We start from the raw sequence: 24,075 nt of genomic DNA, 5'->3' as shown, positions 1-24,075 counted from the left end.
CTCTCCCTCCCCCACCATTGGTACCTTTATTCTCATTTGCTGCTGTTGCAATCGAGAGCCCCAAATTGGGTGCCTTTTTAAAGACAACTTTAGGGATACATGGTAATTTATCACCCAGAATCTTGTCCTCTTTCAACACGTCCCAATGTTTACGTATTATATTTGTAACTTTATTTGTGTACACACTGTAAGTTTTCTGGATTTAGAATTATATGTAGAGGATGGCATCTTGAAAACCAGAACATTCCACAAACCGGTGGATGTCAACAGTTATATATTATATACCAGCTGCCACTTACCAAGATGGTTAAACAATATCCCCAAGGGACAGTTCACGAGACTCCGCCGTAATTGCACTAATATAGCAGAATATGACCGGGAGGCGGAACAACTCGTGAGCAGTCTCTTAGAAAAGGGATACCCAGAGAAATATGTTGATGAATCAAGGACATTAATTAGACAGAAAGAGAGGGACAGTTTACTGGGACCGAGATTGGAACAAAAATGGGAACACAATGATTTTAGTGTTGTCCTGCAATACACGTCCCAATCAAATAAAGTTACAAATATAATACGTAAACATTGGGACGTGTTGAAAGAGGACAAGATTCTGGGTGATAAATTACCATGTATCCCTAAAGTTGTCTTTAAAAAGGCACCCAATTTGGGGCTCTCGATTGCAACAGCAGCAAATGAGAATAAAGGTACCAATGGTGGGGGAGGGAGAGGAACAACAGGATTCATTAGATGTGGGATTTGTCTAAACTGTAGGAGGACTAGTAATCCGGGTAGAATAATAGAGGTTGAGGCACTGGATGGAGTGAAATACAGAATTAAGGACCCTATAACATGTACTACAAAGGGGGTCATTTACTGCATCCAGTGCCCCTGCCAGAAGAGATATGTGGGGAGAACGAAGAGATCTCTACAAAGTAGGGTGGGGGAGCACTTTAACAACATAAAGAAGAGGTGTGTGGGACATCCGCTATCCAAACATTATAGAGAGGAACATGGGGGGAGTATAAGAGGGACAATATTCTTTGGTCTTGAGGTTATTAAGCAGTGTGGAAGAGGGGGGGACTATATAAAGAAAATGTCGCGTAATGAATCGAAATGGATCTTCCAGTTGGACACAATTATGCCAAAGGGTCTGAATAGTGAAATGGAGGTGTTTGCCTTTTTTTAAAAAAATGAAAATTGGAGGTCTAGATAGTGTATGAGGATTGCAACAGTCAGATATTGGAGAATGGAGTGCAATACTATGAGCATGTGGAGAGTGATTGCACCCCTCTTCAAAACTGTGGGTGTCGGAATGGAATTCCTCTTGATTAAAATGATGTGATCGGAGTATGTATGTATGTAAGTTTGATGTGATACGCTATTGATTTTTTAATTTTGGTTTTATTACTAATTTTACCCCATCCTTTGCATTGCCTGTTCTTATATGGATTTTAAACAGGAACACTGAGTGAACATTACCAAAATATGGTCCTAATTTGAATTAGAACGAGAGATGGCCCTATGAACCATGACCCCTGACCCCTCTAATGAGGGGGATGAACGCTCTATGATGAGTATAAAGGAAGTGACTGAAATTGCAGCACTAGATCAGCAACAAAAATCCTCCTGAAGAAGGCCATCGTTTAATGGCAGAAACGCGTTGAGGTTTCTCTTCTTTAATTGAGTATCGGCATATGGTGGGGACCGTGGACGAAAGGTGTACCGTAAAGGCGCCTAGCGGGCACCTGTAAGCAAAGATCCAGAGGTCCTTTGAAGTGGTGACGTCACCTATACTAAACCAATCCGGAACTGAGCAGGCTGAGCGGAAGTGCGGCTAGTGAGTCACTGTAACGTGTGTGCGGAAGTGACACGCGCCGTACTGGGGAGCCAGCGTAAGTTGATCAAGTGAGCGGTTGGCAACACAAGGTCTTGCTGTTGTGGTGGATTACCGGTAGGAACATCAAAAGTCTACACGGAGGCAGCTGCAGCGGACTGTGAGTAAAACCTATCCTTGGCATAGGATTGGGCTCTCTCTCTTGAAACTTGCGGAACGTTGTCTTGAAAGTTCAGTAAGGCAGAAATCGCCTAATGTGAGTTTCTATATGGGACTATTTGCAATGAGGTTTTAACAGGATCCTATACCTCCAATCACTCACATTCAATTTATTGGATCACCTGGTCCTATATATATTTTTCTATATTTTTATATATTTTTTATGTTCTATGTTTTAATTCCATTTTTAGAAGGGCCCTTCTAGGGTGTATGTTTGAATGTGGTATGAATGTAGGAGGAATTGAGTACCAACAAAAACGGTGTATATGCAATTTTTTTCAATTTGTGCAATTTGAATAAAACTATTGGTAATTTCAGCTAGCGTGTGTTGGGTGTACTAATATAACTTTGCCCAAAATTTTTTGAGTGTTTAAGGGACAGCTCAACCCCACACGCTGCTTGATAGGCAAGGGATCAGACCTAGCGCCTGGTGACGAAAATAATTTGATTTATAAAACAGTCCCTTATACCATGGCTGCAGGAAATGGATTATGGGAATTTAGAAACCATCAGAATGATCGGATTAGGAATTTTTTCAATGAGAGTGAAAACAATCAAGGAATATACAGGATGGATGGCACACAGAGAGTGAAGGAATTGGAGAAATTATTAGTAAAGGAAACGAAGAATATGTGGGAGGTAGCGTCCCTTGAGAAGTACTTGGAGTGGGAAATAGCACCCGTAGGTTTGGCGGTGTCTAAAGTTCTATCTGAGGATTTGGCAGATGAGGAGACTTTGGAGAAGTGGGAGTATATGTTTCATGTATTCTCAATGGAAACGGTCCAATTTGTGATGGATGCTAGGAAGGCCCAATCTAAGAGTTTAGGGGAAGAAATAGAGGGCCTTAAACAAACCCTGGCCCCATTTAAATCAACGAAGGAGTACCACAATCTGGAGGTGAGTATATATAATAGATTAGAAGTATTAGAAAAGGATATAATAAACAAAAAATTGAAGAAATTTGCCAGGGACGCAATCCCTATGAATAATATAGAAGATTTAAGAATAATGGTAGAGGAAAGTATAGGAGAAGAATGCCCCCAGGGCACCACCATGATGGGAACGCTTGAAACTATTGATGAGATCGGGGAGGATTGTGAAGGGGATGGGGAGGGAGCAAGGTGCTCCACTATACAGGATTTTGAGGTGGGGAGTGATGAGGAAGGATTTGGGGATATCAGTGATGGGGAGATGCAGGTGAGTATACCGAAACCCATAGTGGAGACACCGAGAGTAGAGAGGAATAATGGGGTATACACTAATAAAGAGAATAGGACTGCACGTGATGGGAAGAGTAGAAGCAAAACAAAGTCCCCGCATGTGAGCCCAAAAAGATATAGTATCCCCACTTCTAATAGATATTCAGTTCTGCGGAGCCCGGTAATTAATCAGAGACAGATAGAGGGGAATTTGGCCAACAATAGGACACCAAAAGGGTATCCACTGAGGGGAAAGGAAGATTTTAAGAAGAAGAGACTTAATAGAATGGCATTGACACCAAATAGAACCCCACGTCAGCAATCTAGGACCCCACAGCCCACCAACAGGAGGGGACCAAGGAATGAGTTGGGGGATCGAAGGAGTAGGAATAATATAGTGGTAGAGGAACCACGAAACTCCATAAGTCAATATTTTTTACGGACACCCAGGGTGGGAAACGGAAAAGGGGATGTAGGGGGGGTCGGAAAGGGGGTAAAAAGGTAATGGGGGTTGACAGTCAAACCACTGAGGAGGGGGGGAGGGGGGTGTTCAATTTAAGTAAACGTAAGCTCGAGAAAAATGAGATAGAACTTTTGTCGAAAGGGTTAAAGTTTGCTCCTAGTAATAGAATCAACAAATTTGACTCTTTCATAAACATAAAGAAGTTTATGAGGAAACTCTGTCTAAAGACATTTTTTCTAAAAAACCCCATGCAGAGGGAGAGTGAAGACTTAAAGAGACTCCGTAACAAAAATTGCATCCTGTTTTTTATCATCCTACAAGTTCCAAAAGCTATTCTAATGTGTTCTGGCTTACTGCAGAACTTTGTACTATCACAGTCTCTGTAATAAATCAATGTATCTTTCCCTTGTCAGACTTGTCAGCCTGTGTCTGGAAGGCTGCCAAGTTCTTCAGTGTTGTGGTTCTGCTATGCATTCCCCCCTCAGGGGGGAAAGAAACACACACATGATCTCTTGAGATTCAAAAGGAAGGCTGTATACAGCCTGCTTGTGTATGGATGTATTTTCTATGTGTGGACATACTGTACATCAACCTACTTCCTGTTTTGGTGGCCATTTTGTTTGTTTATAAACAAACTTTTTAAAACTGTTTTTAACCACTTTTAATGCGGCGGGGAGCGGCGAAATTGTGACAGAGGGGAATAGGAGATGTCCCCTAACGCACTGGTATGTTTACTTTTGTGCGATTTTAACAATACAGATTCTCTTTAAGGTTCACACATACCTCATTAAGAAACCCCTCCACTTTTTTTCCACAAACGGAGTATAGTGATGCAATGACGGCATTTGAGAATCTGGTAGAGAAAGATATCAGACGTATAAAAACCAACAGATTTGCGAATGATAATTTAACAAATGCCGAAAGGAGAGCCTTGAAGGAGTTACAGGGTGATCCGAACATCACTATACGGCCGGCGGACAAAGGTGGGGGGATTGTGATACAGGATACAGAAGTTTATAAGGCTGAAGCCTATAGACTGTTGAATGACCCAGAGACTTACCGCGTCTTGGGCCACGATCCAACAGTCGATTTTGCAAAACAACTGAAAATAATATTGGATGAAGGATTGAGCTGTGGGATCCTGACCATAAAGGAATATGATTTTCTAAACATAGGATTCCCACGGAGACCATTGTTCTATCATCTGCCAAAGATCCATAAGGGTCTGAACAATCCGCCTGGTAGACCCATAGTGTCTGGGGTGGACTCGCTGACAGCGAACCTCTCCAGATACGTGGATACGTTCCTACAGAGATCTGTGAAGAGTACAAGAGCCTATATTGCGGACACCAAACAAGTTATTAATATTTTGGGAGACTTGCAGTGGGAAGAGGGATGGATCATGTGCACATTGGATGTGGCATCCCTATACACTATAATTGATCATGAAAGAGGATTGGGGGCGGTGGGTTTTTATCTGGAGAAAGATGAAACCCTGGATGTTATCCAGAAGGAGTACATTTTAAAATCGATACAATTCATATTACAACACAATTACTTTCAATTTGATGAGAATTGGTATCTACAGGTCGGTGGAACGGCGATGGGGACCAGGTTCGCACCTGCCTATGCAAATTTATTCATGTCACAGTGGGAGGAGAGCTATGTTTATGGGGAGCATGGCCCGGGTGCGGACCTGGTCCTATGGCGTCGTTTCATCGACGATGTGCTGATGATATGGAAGGGTGATGCCCCGTCACTGCACAGGTTCATCGAGAGTATAAATAGGAACGATTGGAGAATTTCATTCACTGTGGAAACTAGTGTACACACTGTAAGTTTTCTGGATTTAGAATTATATGTAGAGGATGGCATCTTGAAAACCAGAACATTCCACAAACCGGTGGATGTCAACAGTTATATATTATATACCAGCTGCCACTTACCAAGATGGTTAAACAATATCCCCAAGGGACAGTTCACGAGACTCCGCCGTAATTGCACTAATATAGCAGAATATGACCGGGAGGCGGAACAACTCGTGAGCAGTCTCTTAGAAAAGGGATACCCAGAGAAATATGTTGATGAATCAAGGACATTAATTAGACAGAAAGAGAGGGACAGTTTACTGGGACCGAGATTGGAACAAAAATGGGAACACAATGATTTTAGTGTTGTCCTGCAATACACGTCCCAATCAAATAAAGTTACAAATATAATACGTAAACATTGGGACGTGTTGAAAGAGGACAAGATTCTGGGTGATAAATTACCATGTATCCCTAAAGTTGTCTTTAAAAAGGCACCCAATTTGGGGCTCTCGATTGCAACAGCAGCAAATGAGAATAAAGGTACCAATGGTGGGGGAGGGAGAGGAACAACAGGATTCATTAGATGTGGGATTTGTCTAAACTGTAGGAGGACTAGTAATCCGGGTAGAATAATAGAGGTTGAGGCACTGGATGGAGTGAAATACAGAATTAAGGACCCTATAACATGTACTACAAAGGGGGTCATTTACTGCATCCAGTGCCCCTGCCAGAAGAGATATGTGGGGAGAACGAAGAGATCTCTACAAAGTAGGGTGGGGGAGCACTTTAACAACATAAAGAAGAGGTGTGTGGGACATCCGCTATCCAAACATTATAGAGAGGAACATGGGGGGAGTATAAGAGGGACAATATTCTTTGGTCTTGAGGTTATTAAGCAGTGTGGAAGAGGGGGGGACTATATAAAGAAAATGTCGCGTAATGAATCGAAATGGATCTTCCAGTTGGACACAATTATGCCAAAGGGTCTGAATAGTGAAATGGAGGTGTTTGCCTTTTTTTAAAAAAATGAAAATTGGAGGTCTAGATAGTGTATGAGGATTGCAACAGTCAGATATTGGAGAATGGAGTGCAATACTATGAGCATGTGGAGAGTGATTGCACCCCTCTTCAAAACTGTGGGTGTCGGAATGGAATTCCTCTTGATTAAAATGATGTGAGCGGAGTATGTATGTATGTAAGTTTGATGTGATACGCTATTGATTTTTTAATTTTGGTTTTATTACTAATTTTACCCCATCCTTTGCATTGCCTGTTCTTATATGGATTTTAAACAGGAACACTGAGTGAACATTACCAAAATATGGTCCTAATTTGAATTAGAACGAGAGATGGCCCTATGAACCATGACCCCTGACCCCTCTAATGAGGGGGATGAACGCTCTATGATGAGTATAAAGGAAGTGACTGAAATTGCAGCACTAGATCAGCAACAAAAATCCTCCTGAAGAAGGCCATCGTTTAATGGCAGAAACGCGTTGAGGTTTCTCTTCTTTAATTGAGTATCGGCATATGGTGGGGACCGTGGACGAAAGGTGTACCGTAAAGGCGCCTAGCGGGCACCTGTAAGCAAAGATCCAGAGGTCCTTTGAAGTGGTGACGTCACCTATACTAAACCAATCCGGAACTGAGCAGGCTGAGCGGAAGTGCGGCTAGTGAGTCACTGTAACGTGTGTGCGGAAGTGACACGCGCCGTACTGGGGAGCCAGCGTAAGTTGATCAAGTGAGCGGTTGGCAACACAAGGTCTTGCTGTTGTGGTGGATTACCGGTAGGAACATCAAAAGTCTACACGGAGGCAGCTGCAGCGGACTGTGAGTAAAACCTATCCTTGGCATAGGATTGGGCTCTCTCTCTTGAAACTTGCGGAACGTTGTCTTGAAAGTTCAGTAAGGCAGAAATCGCCTAATGTGAGTTTCTATATGGGACTATTTGCAATGAGGTTTTAACAGGATCCTATACCTCCAATCACTCACATTCAATTTATTGGATCACCTGGTCCTATATATATTTTTCTATATTTTTATATATTTTTTATGTTCTATGTTTTAATTCCATTTTTAGAAGGGCCCTTCTAGGGTGTATGTTTGAATGTGGTATGAATGTAGGAGGAATTGAGTACCAACAAAAACGGTGTATATGCAATTTTTTTCAATTTGTGCAATTTGAATAAAACTATTGGTAATTTCAGCTAGCGCGTGTTGGGTGTACTAATATAACTTTGCCCAAAATTTTTTGAGTGTTTAAGGGACAGCTCAACCCCACACGCTGCTTGATAGGCAAGGGATCAGACCTAGCGCCTGGTGACGAAAATAATTTGATTTATAAAACAGTCCCTTATACCATGGCTGCAGGAAATGGATTATGGGAATTTAGAAACCATCAGAATGATCGGATTAGGAATTTTTTCAATGAGAGTGAAAACAATCAAGGAATATACAGGATGGATGGCACACAGAGAGTGAAGGAATTGGAGAAATTATTAGTAAAGGAAACGAAGAATATGTGGGAGGTAGCGTCCCTTAAGAAGTACTTGGAGTGGGAAATAGCACCCGTAGGTTTGGCGGTGTCTAAAGTTCTATCTGAGGATTTGGCAGATGAGGAGACTTTGGAGAAGTGGGAGTATATGTTTCATGTATTCTCAATGGAAACGGTCCAATTTGTGATGGATGCTAGGAAGGCCCAATCTAAGAGTTTAGGGGAAGAAATAGAGGGCCTTAAACAAACCCTGGCCCCATTTAAATCAACGAAGGAGTACCACAATCTGGAGGTGAGTATATATAATAGATTAGAAGTATTAGAAAAGGATATAATAAACAAAAAATTGAAGAAATTTGCCAGGGACGCAATCCCTATGAATAATATAGAAGATTTAAGAATAATGGTAGAGGAAAGTATAGGAGAAGAATGCCCCCAGGGCACCACCATGATGGGAACGCTTGAAACTATTGATGAGATCGGGGAGGATTGTGAAGGGGATGGGGAGGGAGCAAGGTGCTCCACTATACAGGATTTTGAGGTGGGGAGTGATGAGGAAGGATTTGGGGATATCAGTGATGGGGAGATGCAGGTGAGTATACCGAAACCCATAGTGGAGACACCGAGAGTAGAGAGGAATAATGGGGTATACACTAATAAAGAGAATAGGACTGCACGTGATGGGAAGAGTAGAAGCAAAACAAAGTCCCCGCATGTGAGCCCAAAAAGATATAGTATCCCCACTTCTAATAGATATTCAGTTCTGCGGAGCCCGGTAATTAATCAGAGACAGATAGAGGGGAATTTGGCCAACAATAGGACACCAAAAGGGTATCCACTGAGGGGAAAGGAAGATTTTAAGAAGAAGAGACTTAATAGAATGGCATTGACACCAAATAGAACCCCACGTCAGCAATCTAGGACCCCACAGCCCACCAACAGGAGGGGACCAAGGAATGAGTTGGGGGATCGAAGGAGTAGGAATAATATAGTGGTAGAGGAACCACGAAACTCCATAAGTCAATATTTTTTACGGACACCCAGGGTGGGAAACGGAAAAGGGGATGTAGGGGGGGTCGGAAAGGGGGTAAAAAGGTAATGGGGGTTGACAGTCAAACCACTGAGGAGGGGGGGAGGGGGGTGTTCAATTTAAGTAAACGTAAGCTCGAGAAAAATGAGATAGAACTTTTGTCGAAAGGGTTAAAGTTTGCTCCTAGTAATAGAATCAACAAATTTGACTCTTTCATAAACATAAAGAAGTTTATGAGGAAACTCTGTCTAAAGAAATTTTTTCTAAAAAACCCCATGCAGAGGGAGAGTGAAGACTTAAGGTTCACACATACCTCATTAAGAAACCCCTCCACTTTTTTTCCACAAACGGAGTATAGTGATGCAATGACGGCATTTGAGAATCTGGTAGAGAAAGATATCAGACGTATAAAAACCAACAGATTTGCGAATGATAATTTAACAAATGCCGAAAGGAGAGCCTTGAAGGAGTTACAGGGTGATCCGAACATCACTATACGGCCGGCGGACAAAGGTGGGGGGATTGTGATACAGGATACAGAAGTTTATAAGGCTGAAGCCTATAGACTGTTGAATGACCCAGAGACTTACCGCGTCTTGGGCCACGATCCAACAGTCGATTTTGCAAAACAACTGAAAATAATATTGGATGAAGGATTGAGCTGTGGGATCCTGACCATAAAGGAATATGATTTTCTAAACATAGGATTCCCACGGAGACCATTGTTCTATCATCTGCCAAAGATCCATAAGGGTCTGAACAATCCGCCTGGTAGACCCATAGTGTCTGGGGTGGACTCGCTGACAGCGAACCTCTCCAGATACGTGGATACGTTCCTACAGAGATCTGTGAAGAGTACAAGAGCCTATATTGCGGACACCAAACAAGTTATTAATATTTTGGGAGACTTGCAGTGGGAAGAGGGATGGATCATGTGCACATTGGATGTGGCATCCCTATACACTATAATTGATCATGAAAGAGGATTGGGGGCGGTGGGTTTTTATCTGGAGAAAGATGAAACCCTGGATGTTATCCAGAAGGAGTACATTTTAAAATCGATACAATTCATATTACAACACAATTACTTTCAATTTGATGAGAATTGGTATCTACAGGTCGGTGGAACGGCGATGGGGACCAGGTTCGCACCTGCCTATGCAAATTTATTCATGTCACAGTGGGAGGAGAGCTATGTTTATGGGGAGCATGGCCCGGGTGCGGACCTGGTCCTATGGCGTCGTTTCATCGACGATGTGCTGATGATATGGAAGGGTGATGCCCCGTCACTGCACAGGTTCATCGAGAGTATAAATAGGAACGATTGGAGAATTTCATTCACTGTGGAAACTAGTGTACACACTGTAAGTTTTCTGGATTTAGAATTATATGTAGAGGATGGCATCTTGAAAACCAGAACATTCCACAAACCGGTGGATGTCAACAGTTATATATTATATACCAGCTGCCACTTACCAAGATGGTTAAACAATATCCCCAAGGGACAGTTCACGAGACTCCGCCGTAATTGCACTAATATAGCAGAATATGACCGGGAGGCGGAACAACTCGTGAGCAGTCTCTTAGAAAAGGGATACCCAGAGAAATATGTTGATGAATCAAGGACATTAATTAGACAGAAAGAGAGGGACAGTTTACTGGGACCGAGATTGGAACAAAAATGGGAACACAATGATTTTAGTGTTGTCCTGCAATACACGTCCCAATCAAATAAAGTTACAAATATAATACGTAAACATTGGGACGTGTTGAAAGAGGACAAGATTCTGGGTGATAAATTACCATGTATCCCTAAAGTTGTCTTTAAAAAGGCACCCAATTTGGGGCTCTCGATTGCAACAGCAGCAAATGAGAATAAAGGTACCAATGGTGGGGGAGGGAGAGGAACAACAGGATTCATTAGATGTGGGATTTGTCTAAACTGTAGGAGGACTAGTAATCCGGGTAGAATAATAGAGGTTGAGGCACTGGATGGAGTGAAATACAGAATTAAGGACCCTATAACATGTACTACAAAGGGGGTCATTTACTGCATCCAGTGCCCCTGCCAGAAGAGATATGTGGGGAGAACGAAGAGATCTCTACAAAGTAGGGTGGGGGAGCACTTTAACAACATAAAGAAGAGGTGTGTGGGACATCCGCTATCCAAACATTATAGAGAGGAACATGGGGGGAGTATAAGAGGGACAATATTCTTTGGTCTTGAGGTTATTAAGCAGTGTGGAAGAGGGGGGGACTATATAAAGAAAATGTCGCGTAATGAATCGAAATGGATCTTCCAGTTGGACACAATTATGCCAAAGGGTCTGAATAGTGAAATGGAGGTGTTTGCCTTTTTTTAAAAAAATGAAAATTGGAGGTCTAGATAGTGTATGAGGATTGCAACAGTCAGATATTGGAGAATGGAGTGCAATACTATGAGCATGTGGAGAGTGATTGCACCCCTCTTCAAAACTGTGGGTGTCGGAATGGAATTCCTCTTGATTAAAATGATGTGAGCGGAGTATGTATGTATGTAAGTTTGATGTGATACGCTATTGATTTTTTAATTTTGGTTTTATTACTAATTTTACCCCATCCTTTGCATTGCCTGTTCTTATATGGATTTTAAACAGGAACACTGAGTGAACATTACCAAAATATGGTCCTAATTTGAATTAGAACGAGAGATGGCCCTATGAACCATGACCCCTGACCCCTCTAATGAGGGGGATGAACGCTCTATGATGAGTATAAAGGAAGTGACTGAAATTGCAGCACTAGATCAGCAACAAAAATCCTCCTGAAGAAGGCCATCGTTTAATGGCAGAAACGCGTTGAGGTTTCTCTTCTTTAATTGAGTATCGGCATATGGTGGGGACCGTGGACGAAAGGTGTACCGTAAAGGCGCCTAGCGGGCACCTGTAAGCAAAGATCCAGAGGTCCTTTGAAGTGGTGACGTCACCTATACTAAACCAATCCGGAACTGAGCAGGCTGAGCGGAAGTGCGGCTAGTGAGTCACTGTAACGTGTGTGCGGAAGTGACACGCGCCGTACTGGGGAGCCAGCGTAAGTTGATCAAGTGAGCGGTTGGCAACACAAGGTCTTGCTGTTGTGGTGGATTACCGGTAGGAACATCAAAAGTCTACACGGAGGCAGCTGCAGCGGACTGTGAGTAAAACCTATCCTTGGCATAGGATTGGGCTCTCTCTCTTGAAACTTGCGGAACGTTGTCTTGAAAGTTCAGTAAGGCAGAAATCGCCTAATGTGAGTTTCTATATGGGACTATTTGCAATGAGGTTTTAACAGGATCCTATACCTCCAATCACTCACATTCAATTTATTGGATCACCTGGTCCTATATATATTTTTCTATATTTTTATATATTTTTTATGTTCTATGTTTTAATTCCATTTTTAGAAGGGCCCTTCTAGGGTGTATGTTTGAATGTGGTATGAATGTAGGAGGAATTGAGTACCAACAAAAACGGTGTATATGCAATTTTTTTCAATTTGTGCAATTTGAATAAAACTATTGGTAATTTCAGCTAGCGCGTGTTGGGTGTACTAATATAACTTTGCCCAAAATTTTTTGAATGGTAGGGATTAGATTTCGAGCTCCTTTGAGGGACAGTTAGTGACAAGATATATATATATATACAGTGGTGTGAAAAACTATTTGCCCCCTTCCTGATTTCTTATTCTTTTGCATGTTTGTCACACTTAAATGTTTCTGCTCATCAAAAACCGTTAACTATTAGTCAAAGATAACATCATTGAACACAAAATGCAGTTTTAAATGATGTTTTTTATTATTTAGTGAGAAAAAAACCTCAAAACCTACATGGCCCTGTGTGAAAAAGAAATTGCCCCCTGAACCTAATAACTTGTTGGGCCACCCTTAGCAGCAATAACTGCAATCAAGCATTTGCGATAACTTGCAACGAGTCTTTTACAGCGCTCTGGAGGAATTTTGGCCCACTCATCTTTGCAGAATTGTTGTAATTCAGCGGTATTTGAGGGTTTTCTAGCATGAACCGCCTTTTTAAAGTCATGCCACAACATCTCAATAGGATTCAGGTCAGGACTTTGACTAGGCCTCTCCAAAGTCTTCATTTTGTTTTTCTACAGCCATTCAGAGGTGAATTTGCTGGTGTGTTTTCTTCAGCTTGAGTTGACGAACAGATGGCCGGACATTCTCCTTCAGGATTTTTTGGCAGACAGAAGAATTCATGGTTCCATCTATCACAGCATGCCTTCCAGGTCCTGAAGCAGCAAAACAACCCCAGACCATCACACTACCACCACCATATTTTACTGTTGGTATGATGTTCTTCTGCTGAAATGCTGTGTTACTTCTACGCCAGATGTAACGGGACACGCACCTTCCAAAAAGTTAAACTTTTGTCTCGTCGGACCACAAGGTATTTTCCCAAAAGTCTTGGCAATCATTGAAATGTTTTTCTAGCAAAATTGAGACGAGCCTTAATGTTCTTTTTGCTTAAAAGTGGTTTGCGCCTTGGATATCTTCCATGCAGGCTGTTTTTGCCCAGTCTCTTTTTTATGGTGGAGTCGTGAACACTGACCTTAATTGAGGCAAGTGAGGCCTGAAGTTCTTTAGATGTTGTCCTGGGGTCTTTTGTGGCCTCTCGGATGAGTTTTCTCTGCGCTCTTGGGGTAATTTTGGTCGGCTGGCCACTCCTGGGAAGGTTCATCACTGTTCCATGTGTTTGCCATTTGTGGATAATGGCTCTCACTGTGGTTTGCTGGAGTCCCAAAGCTTTAGAAATGGCTTTATAACCTTTACCAGACTGATAGATTTCAATTACAGTACTTCTGTTCTCATTTGTTCCTGAATTCCTTTGGATCTTGGCACGAGGTCTAGCTTTTGAGGTGTTTTTGGTCTACTTCTCTGTGTCAGATAGCTCCTATTTAAGTGATTTCTTGATTGAAACAGGTGTGGCAGTAATCAGGCCTGGGGGTGACTACAGAAATTGAACTCAGGTGTAATAAACCACCTTTAAGTTATTTTTTAACAAGGGGGGGCAATCACTTTTTCACACAGGGCCATGTAGATTTGGAGGTTTTTTTTCTCATTAAATAATAAAAACCATCATTTAAAACTGCATTTTGTGTTCAATTAGGTTATCTTCGACTAATAGTTAATGTATTTTAATGAGCAGAAACATTTAAGTGTGACAAACATGCAAAAGAATAAGAAATCAGGAAGGGGGCAAATAGTTTTTCACAGCACTGTATATATATATATATATATATATATATATATATATATATATATATATATATACACTGTACAGCGCTGCGTAATATGTTGGTGCTATATAAATACTAAATAACAATAATAATGATGTACATACCGGGTGCTTTAAACTTCCTGAACTGAATATTTGCCAATACAAAGTGAATCACAGTTGGACAATCTTTTTCTTCTTGAGGGTTCTTGGGTCGAAAGATATAACATTCCTTTAATCCTTCTCTGTCAAAGACGTTTGGATCTATCTTTGGAAATTGCAACTTATTCATTCGTGCCCACTTTTCAGCAAGTAGGAGTTCCTTCAAAGGATGTACAAAGTGTTAAGATGTTTTAAATTTTTTAACAAAGACAAAAGGTTCTTTCTAATAAAGATTATTATCAGATACTTCATGTGCTTTTCTGTACTTATATATTGTGCGAGAAATCCACCTCTACATTTAAAATGATTGAATTAAAAAAAAGGATTTTCAGCACCTAACAGGTCTTAAATAACCTTCCCAAAGTTCTGACTAAACTTCAGTACACATATGAAAGGACTGTCTGTTGTGTAGGTAAGAGCTAACCTTTGAGATACTTAAGACTGACACCAACATATCTAAGAATCTGCACACTTTGGTCACATTTATATCCATGCAGAAAGTAGTGAGGCAAGAACAAGCAAGCATCTTATGAGTCAGGAGGCCCTATGCAATGCACTAACTCACCACTGATAAGCGCTGGTGAGTTCTAAAATTATTGGACAGGACTGTCACATAGCTCTCACGGTGGCTCACCATTCATCCACTCAGCTGATTCACAAAAATAATCCTGATTCTCAATTGGTCCCCCTAATGGACTAATGGGGAGCACTGATGGGACTAATGAAGATATTTTTTTCAGGGCTGCAGCGTTAAAAGAAGTGGAGTAGAGTGGCGACGGCGGACATCGTGTAAGTGCTCGGGAGCCTGAAGGCTTTAGCGGCGGATGCCACAAGCGCAAGCATCTGCAGAGGAGCGAAGCAGCAGTGCCGTGGTGCTGAATGATAGCTCCACAGCACAAATACCTTGTTTCCCATTGCACAGGACACAGGAGCATCACTCATACTATTCACCTGAGTTATGCTCTACATGTTCGCACATCGCAACAAGTGAAGCCAGCAATGGAATTTTCCAGTAAATCCTGAGTGATGTTAGGTGATAGGAGCATGCTTATCACCTCAAATTGCAAATGGCCCAGAATGTCTTGTAAAATCTATAGCCAAGAAAACACAATACACATAATTGCTCTTCCTATCCATGTAGAGTCCAGCCAGGAACTCAGAGGATGTCTGTAAAGCTGCCAGACAGTTGTCCCGTTGCATAGTTTGGCTGAAAAAAAAGACATCTGTCTATCTAGTTAAACCAGAAATACTGATACATGACTGGCCTGCAGCCTCGCATATCCCAAATGATCCAGAGGACATGAAACACATGTACAAAGCTGGGCCAATTAGCACTAAAAGTGAAAAACTTCAAAACTCCAGATGCCAATCAGACAACATACCTGGATCAACACCACAGGATAGTAAACGGCTGAATTGAATACATTTGGTACAATTTTATACATGCAATGTAAACAAATTCTCCATTTGCCTCCATAAGTTGTTTTATTTTTTATTTCATTTTTGCCATTATATCAAGATTTGTTTGGGACATACTATATTTTGTGTTCTTAGAACACAAACAGGACGTAGCTTACAATGAAACATAAATCCACAATCACTGAAAAACATTAACAAAAAATAAACGTCCAAGCACATGTACAAAATGTGAGCACACAGGTTGTGCTAGTGCATCAGGGTTTCACAAATGAATTCCCAAGTTACAGTTTTGTTAGGAAAAAGGTTTATAAAACATCCATACAAGGTTAATAGTTTTTGTAGCCAAATATATTCTTATATAATTTGTTTATTAACAATCTTTCCTAGGAAATTGGAGCTGAAACCACATGGTTTACACTGGTGGATTCTGCAGTACTGATATAGAACCTGATGCGTCCATCATCTTGACTGGTTAGTCAAATCATCTGAATGGAACCCAATCAAGCATCTATGGTTGAAACATTAACGTGTAACTGTCGGGCTTCAAATAAAAAATCAATTCTTTATTTTTATCTGCTAAACAAGTAATAAGGATGCTAATCATGCAATCCAAAAGTTAAAATCTCTATTACTTTTCTTGTTTATAAATGATCATTCTCCAGTTTACCTGACTGGTGCGTTGCCGCAAAAAGGAAGTTGCAGGGCATGCTGGGTTGTCCTTTTTTGCTTTTGTACATTAGTTAAGTCTGAGGGGAAATAAAGAAGCAAAAAAAGACAACCCAGCATGCCCTGCAACTTCCTTTGTGCGGCAACGTACCAAATTAGAGTCAGGTAAACTGGGGAATGATCATTTACAAACAAGAAAAGTAATAGAGATTTTAAATTTTGGATTGCAAGGTTAGCATCCTTATTACTTGTTTTCCAGATAAAAATAAAGGATTGATTTTTGATTTTATGCCCGACAGTTACACTTTAAAGAGAAATCCAAAAAATATGCAATAATTATTAGAAAGTATAATTAGTGGATAGCATTGTGTTGATTTTTTTTGAAAAAAACAAGCCATTTCCATGCCTAAAATAGAGATGGTAAATTACATGCTAATAATTGAAAGTCGATGCATTTTTTTCATTAATTGTATGCAAATCCATGCAGCTTGGAATTGAGGCTAAAGGTGCGTACACACATGAGACTATAGTCGTTTGAAACGATCGTTCACCGATTGTTTCAAACGACGATCATTTAAAAAAAAGCAGCCAACGACTATTAAGTCTAATGACGGACGAGCTAGATCGTTAAAAACGAACGATCTAGCTTGGCGGATTTTTTCCAACGACGATCGTTTGCAAAAGTAGTACATCGTTGGAAACGGTCGTTTGTACTAGACTTGACATGCGCATTTCACTATTTCTCCATGGAAGTTTTCATTTATATGCGCAGGCGCAATAGTTGCTTTTATGTGATGTAACGTTCGTTCTAACGATCTGATCGTTACACACCTTTTAAAACTAACTTTACTTAGGTCGTTCTTTCATCAATTAAAAGTTCGTTCGTCGTTGACAACGAACGATCGTTGTCGCATGTGTGTACGGAGCATAGGAAACACTTTGCAGAATTGCATGAATTTTTTAGGAGTGCACTCCTGAAAAACGCATGCAATTCTGCAAAGTGTGCTCACAGCCTGAGGGTGGGAACACACTAGGCAGTGTGGGAGATGTAGCGTTTTGCTGCATATGCATCTGTGCATTTTTAGTGCGTTTTACGTGCATTCTCTGTGCATTTGCATTTTTTCCGCACATGCATTTTTCTTGTGTTTTGCGTGTGTTTAAATGCGTTTGCGGTTCGCATATATAAATCGCATATGCATTTTGCATGCTTTATGTGTTTTATGCAAATCATTAGGAAGTCAACAGGAAGCGGAAATACATCATCAATCGCATATAAAAATGCATGAAAAACACACTAAAACGCAATACCTCTGCGTGACGCATTGACTTTTATTATGTGCATTTTGATGCAACAAAACCAGCCTAGTGTGTTCCCTGCCTTTATGAATCAAATGCAGTAGCTAATAATTTGGTTTATTTCCAAGCTGAATATATTTGCATAAAGTTCACAACATTTGCATCAACTTCAGCCTAAAAGATCAGAGCCAATGATTAATAATAAAGGCTAATACAACAGTGTTCTGTTTCAGCAAGTTTATGTATAGCCATATTATTAAAGGACAACTGAAGTGAGAAGAATAGGAGGCTGCCATATTTATTTTCTTTTAAATAATACCAGTTTCCTGGCAGCCCTGCTTATCTATTTGTCTGCAGAAGTGTCTGAATAGCACCAGAAACAAGCATGCAGCTAATCTTGTCAGATCTGACAGTAATGTCAGAAACACCTGATCTGCTGCATGCTTGTTCAGGGGCTATGGCTAAAAGTATTAGAGGCAGAGGATCAGCAGGATAGCCAGGCAACTGGTATTGCGTAAAAGGAAATAAATATGGCAGCCTTCATATCCCTCTCGTTACAGTTGTCCTTGAATTATCAGTTTGCTTTTTTTTTTCTTCACTTAACTAAGATTGTAAAAAAAAAAAATGGTAAGTTAGAAATGTTTAAAAATAAACAAAATTATTTTTTCCAATATACACTTAGTTTTTGTTGCACAATATTTTGTGTTAACTACATAATCATTACAGTTCAAGTTGAATTAGAAAGCCAAGCTACAATGTCCTTTTATTTTCTACACAATGCAAGTTATGTTCTATTCTTATTATTTTTTACATTTCTTTGGTGTTGCATGTCTCTATAAGTGGCAGGGTTCTGTCATGTCAGGAAGACATTCAGTTGACGCTACTTTATCTTTGGACATACCATGATCTGGATAAATGAGTACCATCACAGAAACATTTTTCAGTCATATGAAAGATGGGCTAAAAATAATTTGATCCCCTGGCTTGGTGAATCCAGTGGACCTTTACCCTTCAAGGGACAGAATAAATGAATATACTTTAACAATATGTAAAATCATATAGCTAGTTCTGGTACAAAACATAGCGCAGTATCATTAGAGAACAATTATTAACACTTGGTCACACTGCTTACCTTGAAAGGAGGGCTTGAATCACTTGGTCTTGCAGAAAAATCAAATGAAATGATTAGATCCACTCCTCGCTGAGGTCTTAGGATAAGAGGGTAGGGTAAATTGAAAGTCAAACCACTATCTACAATGTGTATTTTCTTGCTTTTAACATCCAGTGGTTCATATATCTGTTCAAATTCATCAGGGTCTAGAATAATATTCAAAACAGCTAAGAAGTTAAATAGTCCAAATTATATAAAGTAAATTAAAATATGAGTTCAATGGTTAATTAAAATGTATTTTTATTTACTTAACTGTAAATCCTGTTTGAAAAGGTATTTATTTTTTAGTTTGTCAGAAGCTGTGTTTCTGGTATATGATGTTCCAATCAATAACACAATGTATTAATTGTACTATGAGTGAATATGGGTGTTCAGAAGTGAGCCCTGGTACCAAAATGTTATTGAAGAAAGTGTTGCAAAGTAGGCTCCGGATATTAGTCAACATAATGTAGTAAATGCAAAGGATAATTCCTAAAGCTATTATAGAACCGTATATACTTGAGTATAAGTGACCCAAGTATAGGCTGACCTCCCAACTTTTACCTACAAAAATTAAAGTGATTGATTCGAGTATAAGCCAAGGATAGGAAATGGCACAGTGCACCATTCTGCACAAGTAGACAGCAGAGATAAGTGCAGTGAATTTTTTGCTAAGCATTAATCTACCATCACTAGCTTTGTACTTTTCTATGCCTCGCATTTTAATTACCACTCAGCGTCACATGCAAGTATTCTGCACATGGCTTTTAAAGAGAAACTCAGACCAAAAATTTAACTTTATCCCAATCAGTAGCTGATACCCCCTTTTACATGAGAAATAGAATGCTTTTCACAAACAGACCATCAGGGGGTGCTGTGTGACTGATTTTGTGCTGAAACCATTCCCACAAGAAGCTCTGAATACCGAAACTGCCACAATGTAACAATGTTCACAGACAGGAAATGGCTGTTTACAGCTGTCTGTAACAGCCAGAACAGCTAGAAACAGCTACATAACCTGCCCACAGTAACAATGTCACAGTAATAAATGTCAGAATGTAAATCTGGGAGAGGAAAGATTTTACAATGAGCAAACACTGACTAAATCATTTATACATAATAATTGTAAAAATGAAACACTTTTTTATTACAATATTTTCACTGGAGTTCCAGTGGGGGGGTTCTGCCAAAGGCTTACAATCTAAAGGGTTGGGGTAGAGACAATAGGTGTGCCTGTTGAGAGGGTGCCCAGTAGAACATATCATGGTACTGATGGCAGGGGGAGGGGGTAGGCAAGCATGAAAAGCTGAGTCTTGAGGGCTAGTTTGAAAGTGTTGAAGGTGAGGGTAAGTCTGATGGCTAATGGAAGCGAGTTCCAGAGAGTGGGTGCAGCCCTAGTGAAGTCCTGCAATCGTGCATGGGAGTGAGATATGTGTGGTGAGAAAAGGCACAATCGTTGGAGGATCGGAGGGGGCAAGCCAGTATGTGCATGTGGACAAGTTCAGAGATGTAGGTCTAGCAGGTCCTATGCACTGGTCTGTAGGCCATGCACATATTTTTTAAATTAATCCTTAAGTGGATGGGGGGGGGGGGGGGGCAAGAGGAGAGCAATGTCAGTAAGCCAAGGAAAGGAAAGTTCCAGCACTCTCACGACTGCAGTAGGAGATGAGACTCAACCCTGATGGACTGTGGGATGTGTAGATGCGGTCTCTTTGAAAAGCGTGCACGGGCTGGGTGAAGAACAACAAATCGATGTGGAAGAGGGAGGCAAGATGTAGCCAGCACTGCGATTCAAATATTGTTTATTGAGACAAAAAGAAAGTGAAGCACTTACAGTTGATTCAGGTGGGATGCGATGCGGGTGTGGTGGGCGCCAGGTCTAGATCCCCCTGCGGACGTCCGTTTCGCGCGTTTAGCGCTTGTTCACCGCAGTGGGGGAAAGGATGGCCAGAGGAGAGCCACTGTGATTAGAGTAGTTGATTAGTCTGGCTGCTGCATTCATTACCAATTGTAGGGGGCAATATCGTTTGAAGCGAGGCCTTATAAAAGGGAATTGCAATAATCCAGGCAAGAGATGACGAGAGCATGGATGAGGAGTTTGGTGGTGTCAGGGATTAGGTAGGAGTGGATCCTGGAGATGTTGTGGAAGTGGAAGTTGCAGGAACGACTAATGGATTCCTTTCTCCAGTTTTCTGCTTTCATTGAGGGCAAAGCACATACAACATTTTGCTGGCATCTACGAACCCCCCCCTCCCGAGTTCACCCCAACCAAAGGCATAGGGAAGCTGTGCGGCAATAGCTGTGAGGCCTGCCCCCTCACTGCCATACTTGTGAAGTATATGCAGCTCCGGTTTACCTGTACCTGCTACCACTGATCTGCGCTGCATGGTGTTCCTCTGTTAGTCTCGCTGCATCTCTATGACCCGTGCAGTTGCGCATGAGGGGCGCCACTAGATAGCATCCTAGCAATGAGACACAACTGATAGGCTAAGGGTGCGCAATGCAGTGCATCAAAATAGACACAGCGGCAGACTGACACCTTATTGGTCTTAGGACAAAGGATTCTATATCCCTTACCCTGCTCACTGTAGCCCACCAGAATGCCTTCTATGGCTTTGTTCTCCAACTTGGAGCGTTTCTCACTTGGAATGTAGGCATATGCTTTACACCCAAACACTCTGTGCCCTACATTGGGTTTTGATCCATTCCACATTTCATTCGGTGTACTCTCAATAGCTTTTGATGGGAGCCTGTTTTATAGGTATGTTGCAGTCATTATCGCTTCTCTCCGGTATTTGTTAGGTAAGGCAGCGTCTGAAATCATACATCTGGTCATTTCTACAAGAGTGCAATTCTTCCTTTCTGCTACACCGTTTTGTTTCTTTAGGTATGATTCTATCTCTTTACTCCTATATTCTCCTCCATTGTCCGTGCATATTCCAGGTTTCCATCGAAACTTGTTGCTTGTCATAGATACAAACTCTAGAAGTTTTTCTAAAGTTTCACTTTTGTGCTTCATTATATACGTTATTGTGTACCTAGAATAATCGTCAATTAAAGTCAGTAAATATCTGTTTCCGCAGGGTGCGACGGTTTTCATTGGCCCACACACATCACTATGTAGCAGTTCCATTTGTTTAGTGGTTTTTCACTGACTGGTCTGTGGAAGAGGTGTTCGGGTGGCTTTTGCTTTGATGCAGCACGTGCACTTGCTAGGTTTGTGGCAAGGCAAAATTTTCATGTCTTCTGATAGACCTCTCTTTGCAAGGACCTCTATAGCTTCTGGGTTTCAATGCCCCAATCTTCTGTGCCATAGGTGGATGCATTTAGCCATTTAGGCATTTCAGTGCCGAGTTTGTACAGGTGTTCATTTAATTTTCCTTACTTACTAGGACTTGCTTTCCATTTTGAATTGTGCATTTATTACCTCTGAACTGGGCAGTGAGTCCATTGCTTGAAAGGGCTTTAAATGATAGAAAGCTTCCGTTTAGGATTGGAACGTATAGAACATTCTTTACAAGGATGCTCTGCTTGCCCCTGATGGCATTTTGTAGTTCAGAAACCCCTGACCATTACCCTTCAGCAGTAATAGGGCTTGAAATAAAAACAAGAAAACCGAGAGCCCAATATAGTGTAGTATTTCAATCAGTAAAGGTAGACATGACAAGACAAGACAAATAACATTTATATCGCGCTTTTCTCCTGGCGGACTCAAAGCGCCAGAGCTGCAGGCACTAGGACGCGCTTTATAGGCAGTAGCAGTGTTAGGGAGACTTGCCAAAAGTCTCCTACTAAATAGGTGCTGGCTTACTGAACAGGCAGAGCCGAGATTCGAACCCTGGTCTCCCATGTCAGAGGCAGAGCCCTTAACCATTACACCATCCCGCCACTGGGTAATGTGTAAGAAACACAATGGTTATACTCACAAACGTGGGTTGCCACAATGACAACCACTGTAAAGGCAGGTGGGGAGAATTAGGACCTGACCCCACTCAGGTATTAAGTCGCTCTCTGTAGATAGGAAGAAGGTGGGGATACACCCCTCCACCAAGGGTGGACTAGATATTTGCAGGTATGTAAAACAGAGTCGCCAACAAGGATAAAAACGTTTTAAAATCCGTTTAAAAGGGGGAAGTTGGTGGACTTACCTCCCTCGTAGAAAAGAATTGGACTATGAGACGTTACTATAAATCACAGTAACATTTATTAAAAACTCCAAAAGTGCAACGTGTTTCGTGGGTCACCATCCCGCTTCATCAGGCAGTAGAATGGAGGATGCAGTGTCGGGTCTGTAGTGTGGCCGAGCGCCTCTGTGAACAATTAGTTTTACCTTAACATATGTTAGCATCAGTTCAGTATCCGGTCTAGTTTCGAGAGCGTTTAAAAGGGCACTGTATAAGTCGGGAAGCCTGCATAGCAACGTGTTTCGTGGGTCACTATCCCGCTTCATCAGGCAGTAGAATGGAGGATGCAGTGTCGGGTCTGTAGTGTGGCCGAGCGCCTCTGTGAACAATTAGTTTTACCTTAACATATGTTAGCATCAGTTCAGTATCCGGTCTAGTTTCGAGAGCGTTTAAAAGGGCACTGTATAAGTCGGGAAGCCTGCATAGCAGTAATGCTCAGAATCAGAATCAGTTTTATTTCGCCAAGTACAGCGGAGCTATACTCGGAATTGCTTTTGGTACACATGGCATAGACATAGTATAAGAGGACAGACGCACAACACATACAATTTAACAATTAATGCAGATTACGAATTGCAGATGTGGTATAGATATGGCCTTCTCAATAACAGTCCCAGATCAACAGTTCATCAGTTAGTGTGTACTCCATCTGTGCAGGAACAGTCCATAACACTAAGCTGATAGTAATAGGGATAGGGGTGATAATAATAATGGTGGTAGTAGCAGTAACAATAACAATGTACCCCCAACCAGACACTGGGCAGTGAGAACCTGGGCGGGCAGCGGCAAGAACAGGCTGACCAGCGTGCAAGGGCATGCTAATAGGCAGGCCTGGGGGGGGGGGGGGGGGAGGTTGGTGTTAAGCAGCCTAACCGCTTGGGGGAAGAAGGTATACT

The 24,075-nt window shown here is 41.3% G+C and overlaps 1 protein-coding gene across 1 annotated transcript in view; it reads right to left on the bottom strand.

Moving 5' to 3' along the window:
• Window positions 1-24,075, bottom strand: part of LOC137521208 (cytosolic phospholipase A2-like) — a 160,856-nt gene that overhangs the window by 29,746 nt on the left and 107,035 nt on the right. The window contains exons 9-10 of the mRNA XM_068240165.1: window positions 18,978-19,162; window positions 14,429-14,624 (exon numbers count right to left, since the gene is read on the bottom strand). Of these exons, the coding sequence (XP_068096266.1) occupies window positions 14,429-14,624; window positions 18,978-19,162 (381 nt within the window). The remainder of the gene's footprint in view (window positions 1-14,428; window positions 14,625-18,977; window positions 19,163-24,075) is intronic.

The sequence above is a fragment of the Hyperolius riggenbachi genome, chromosome 6 (assembly GCF_040937935.1).
Source record: "Hyperolius riggenbachi isolate aHypRig1 chromosome 6, aHypRig1.pri, whole genome shotgun sequence".
NCBI lineage: Eukaryota > Metazoa > Chordata > Amphibia > Anura > Hyperoliidae > Hyperolius > Hyperolius riggenbachi.
Note: the sequence above shows the minus strand (reverse complement) of the source record. Positions and strands in the feature narration are given on the sequence as shown.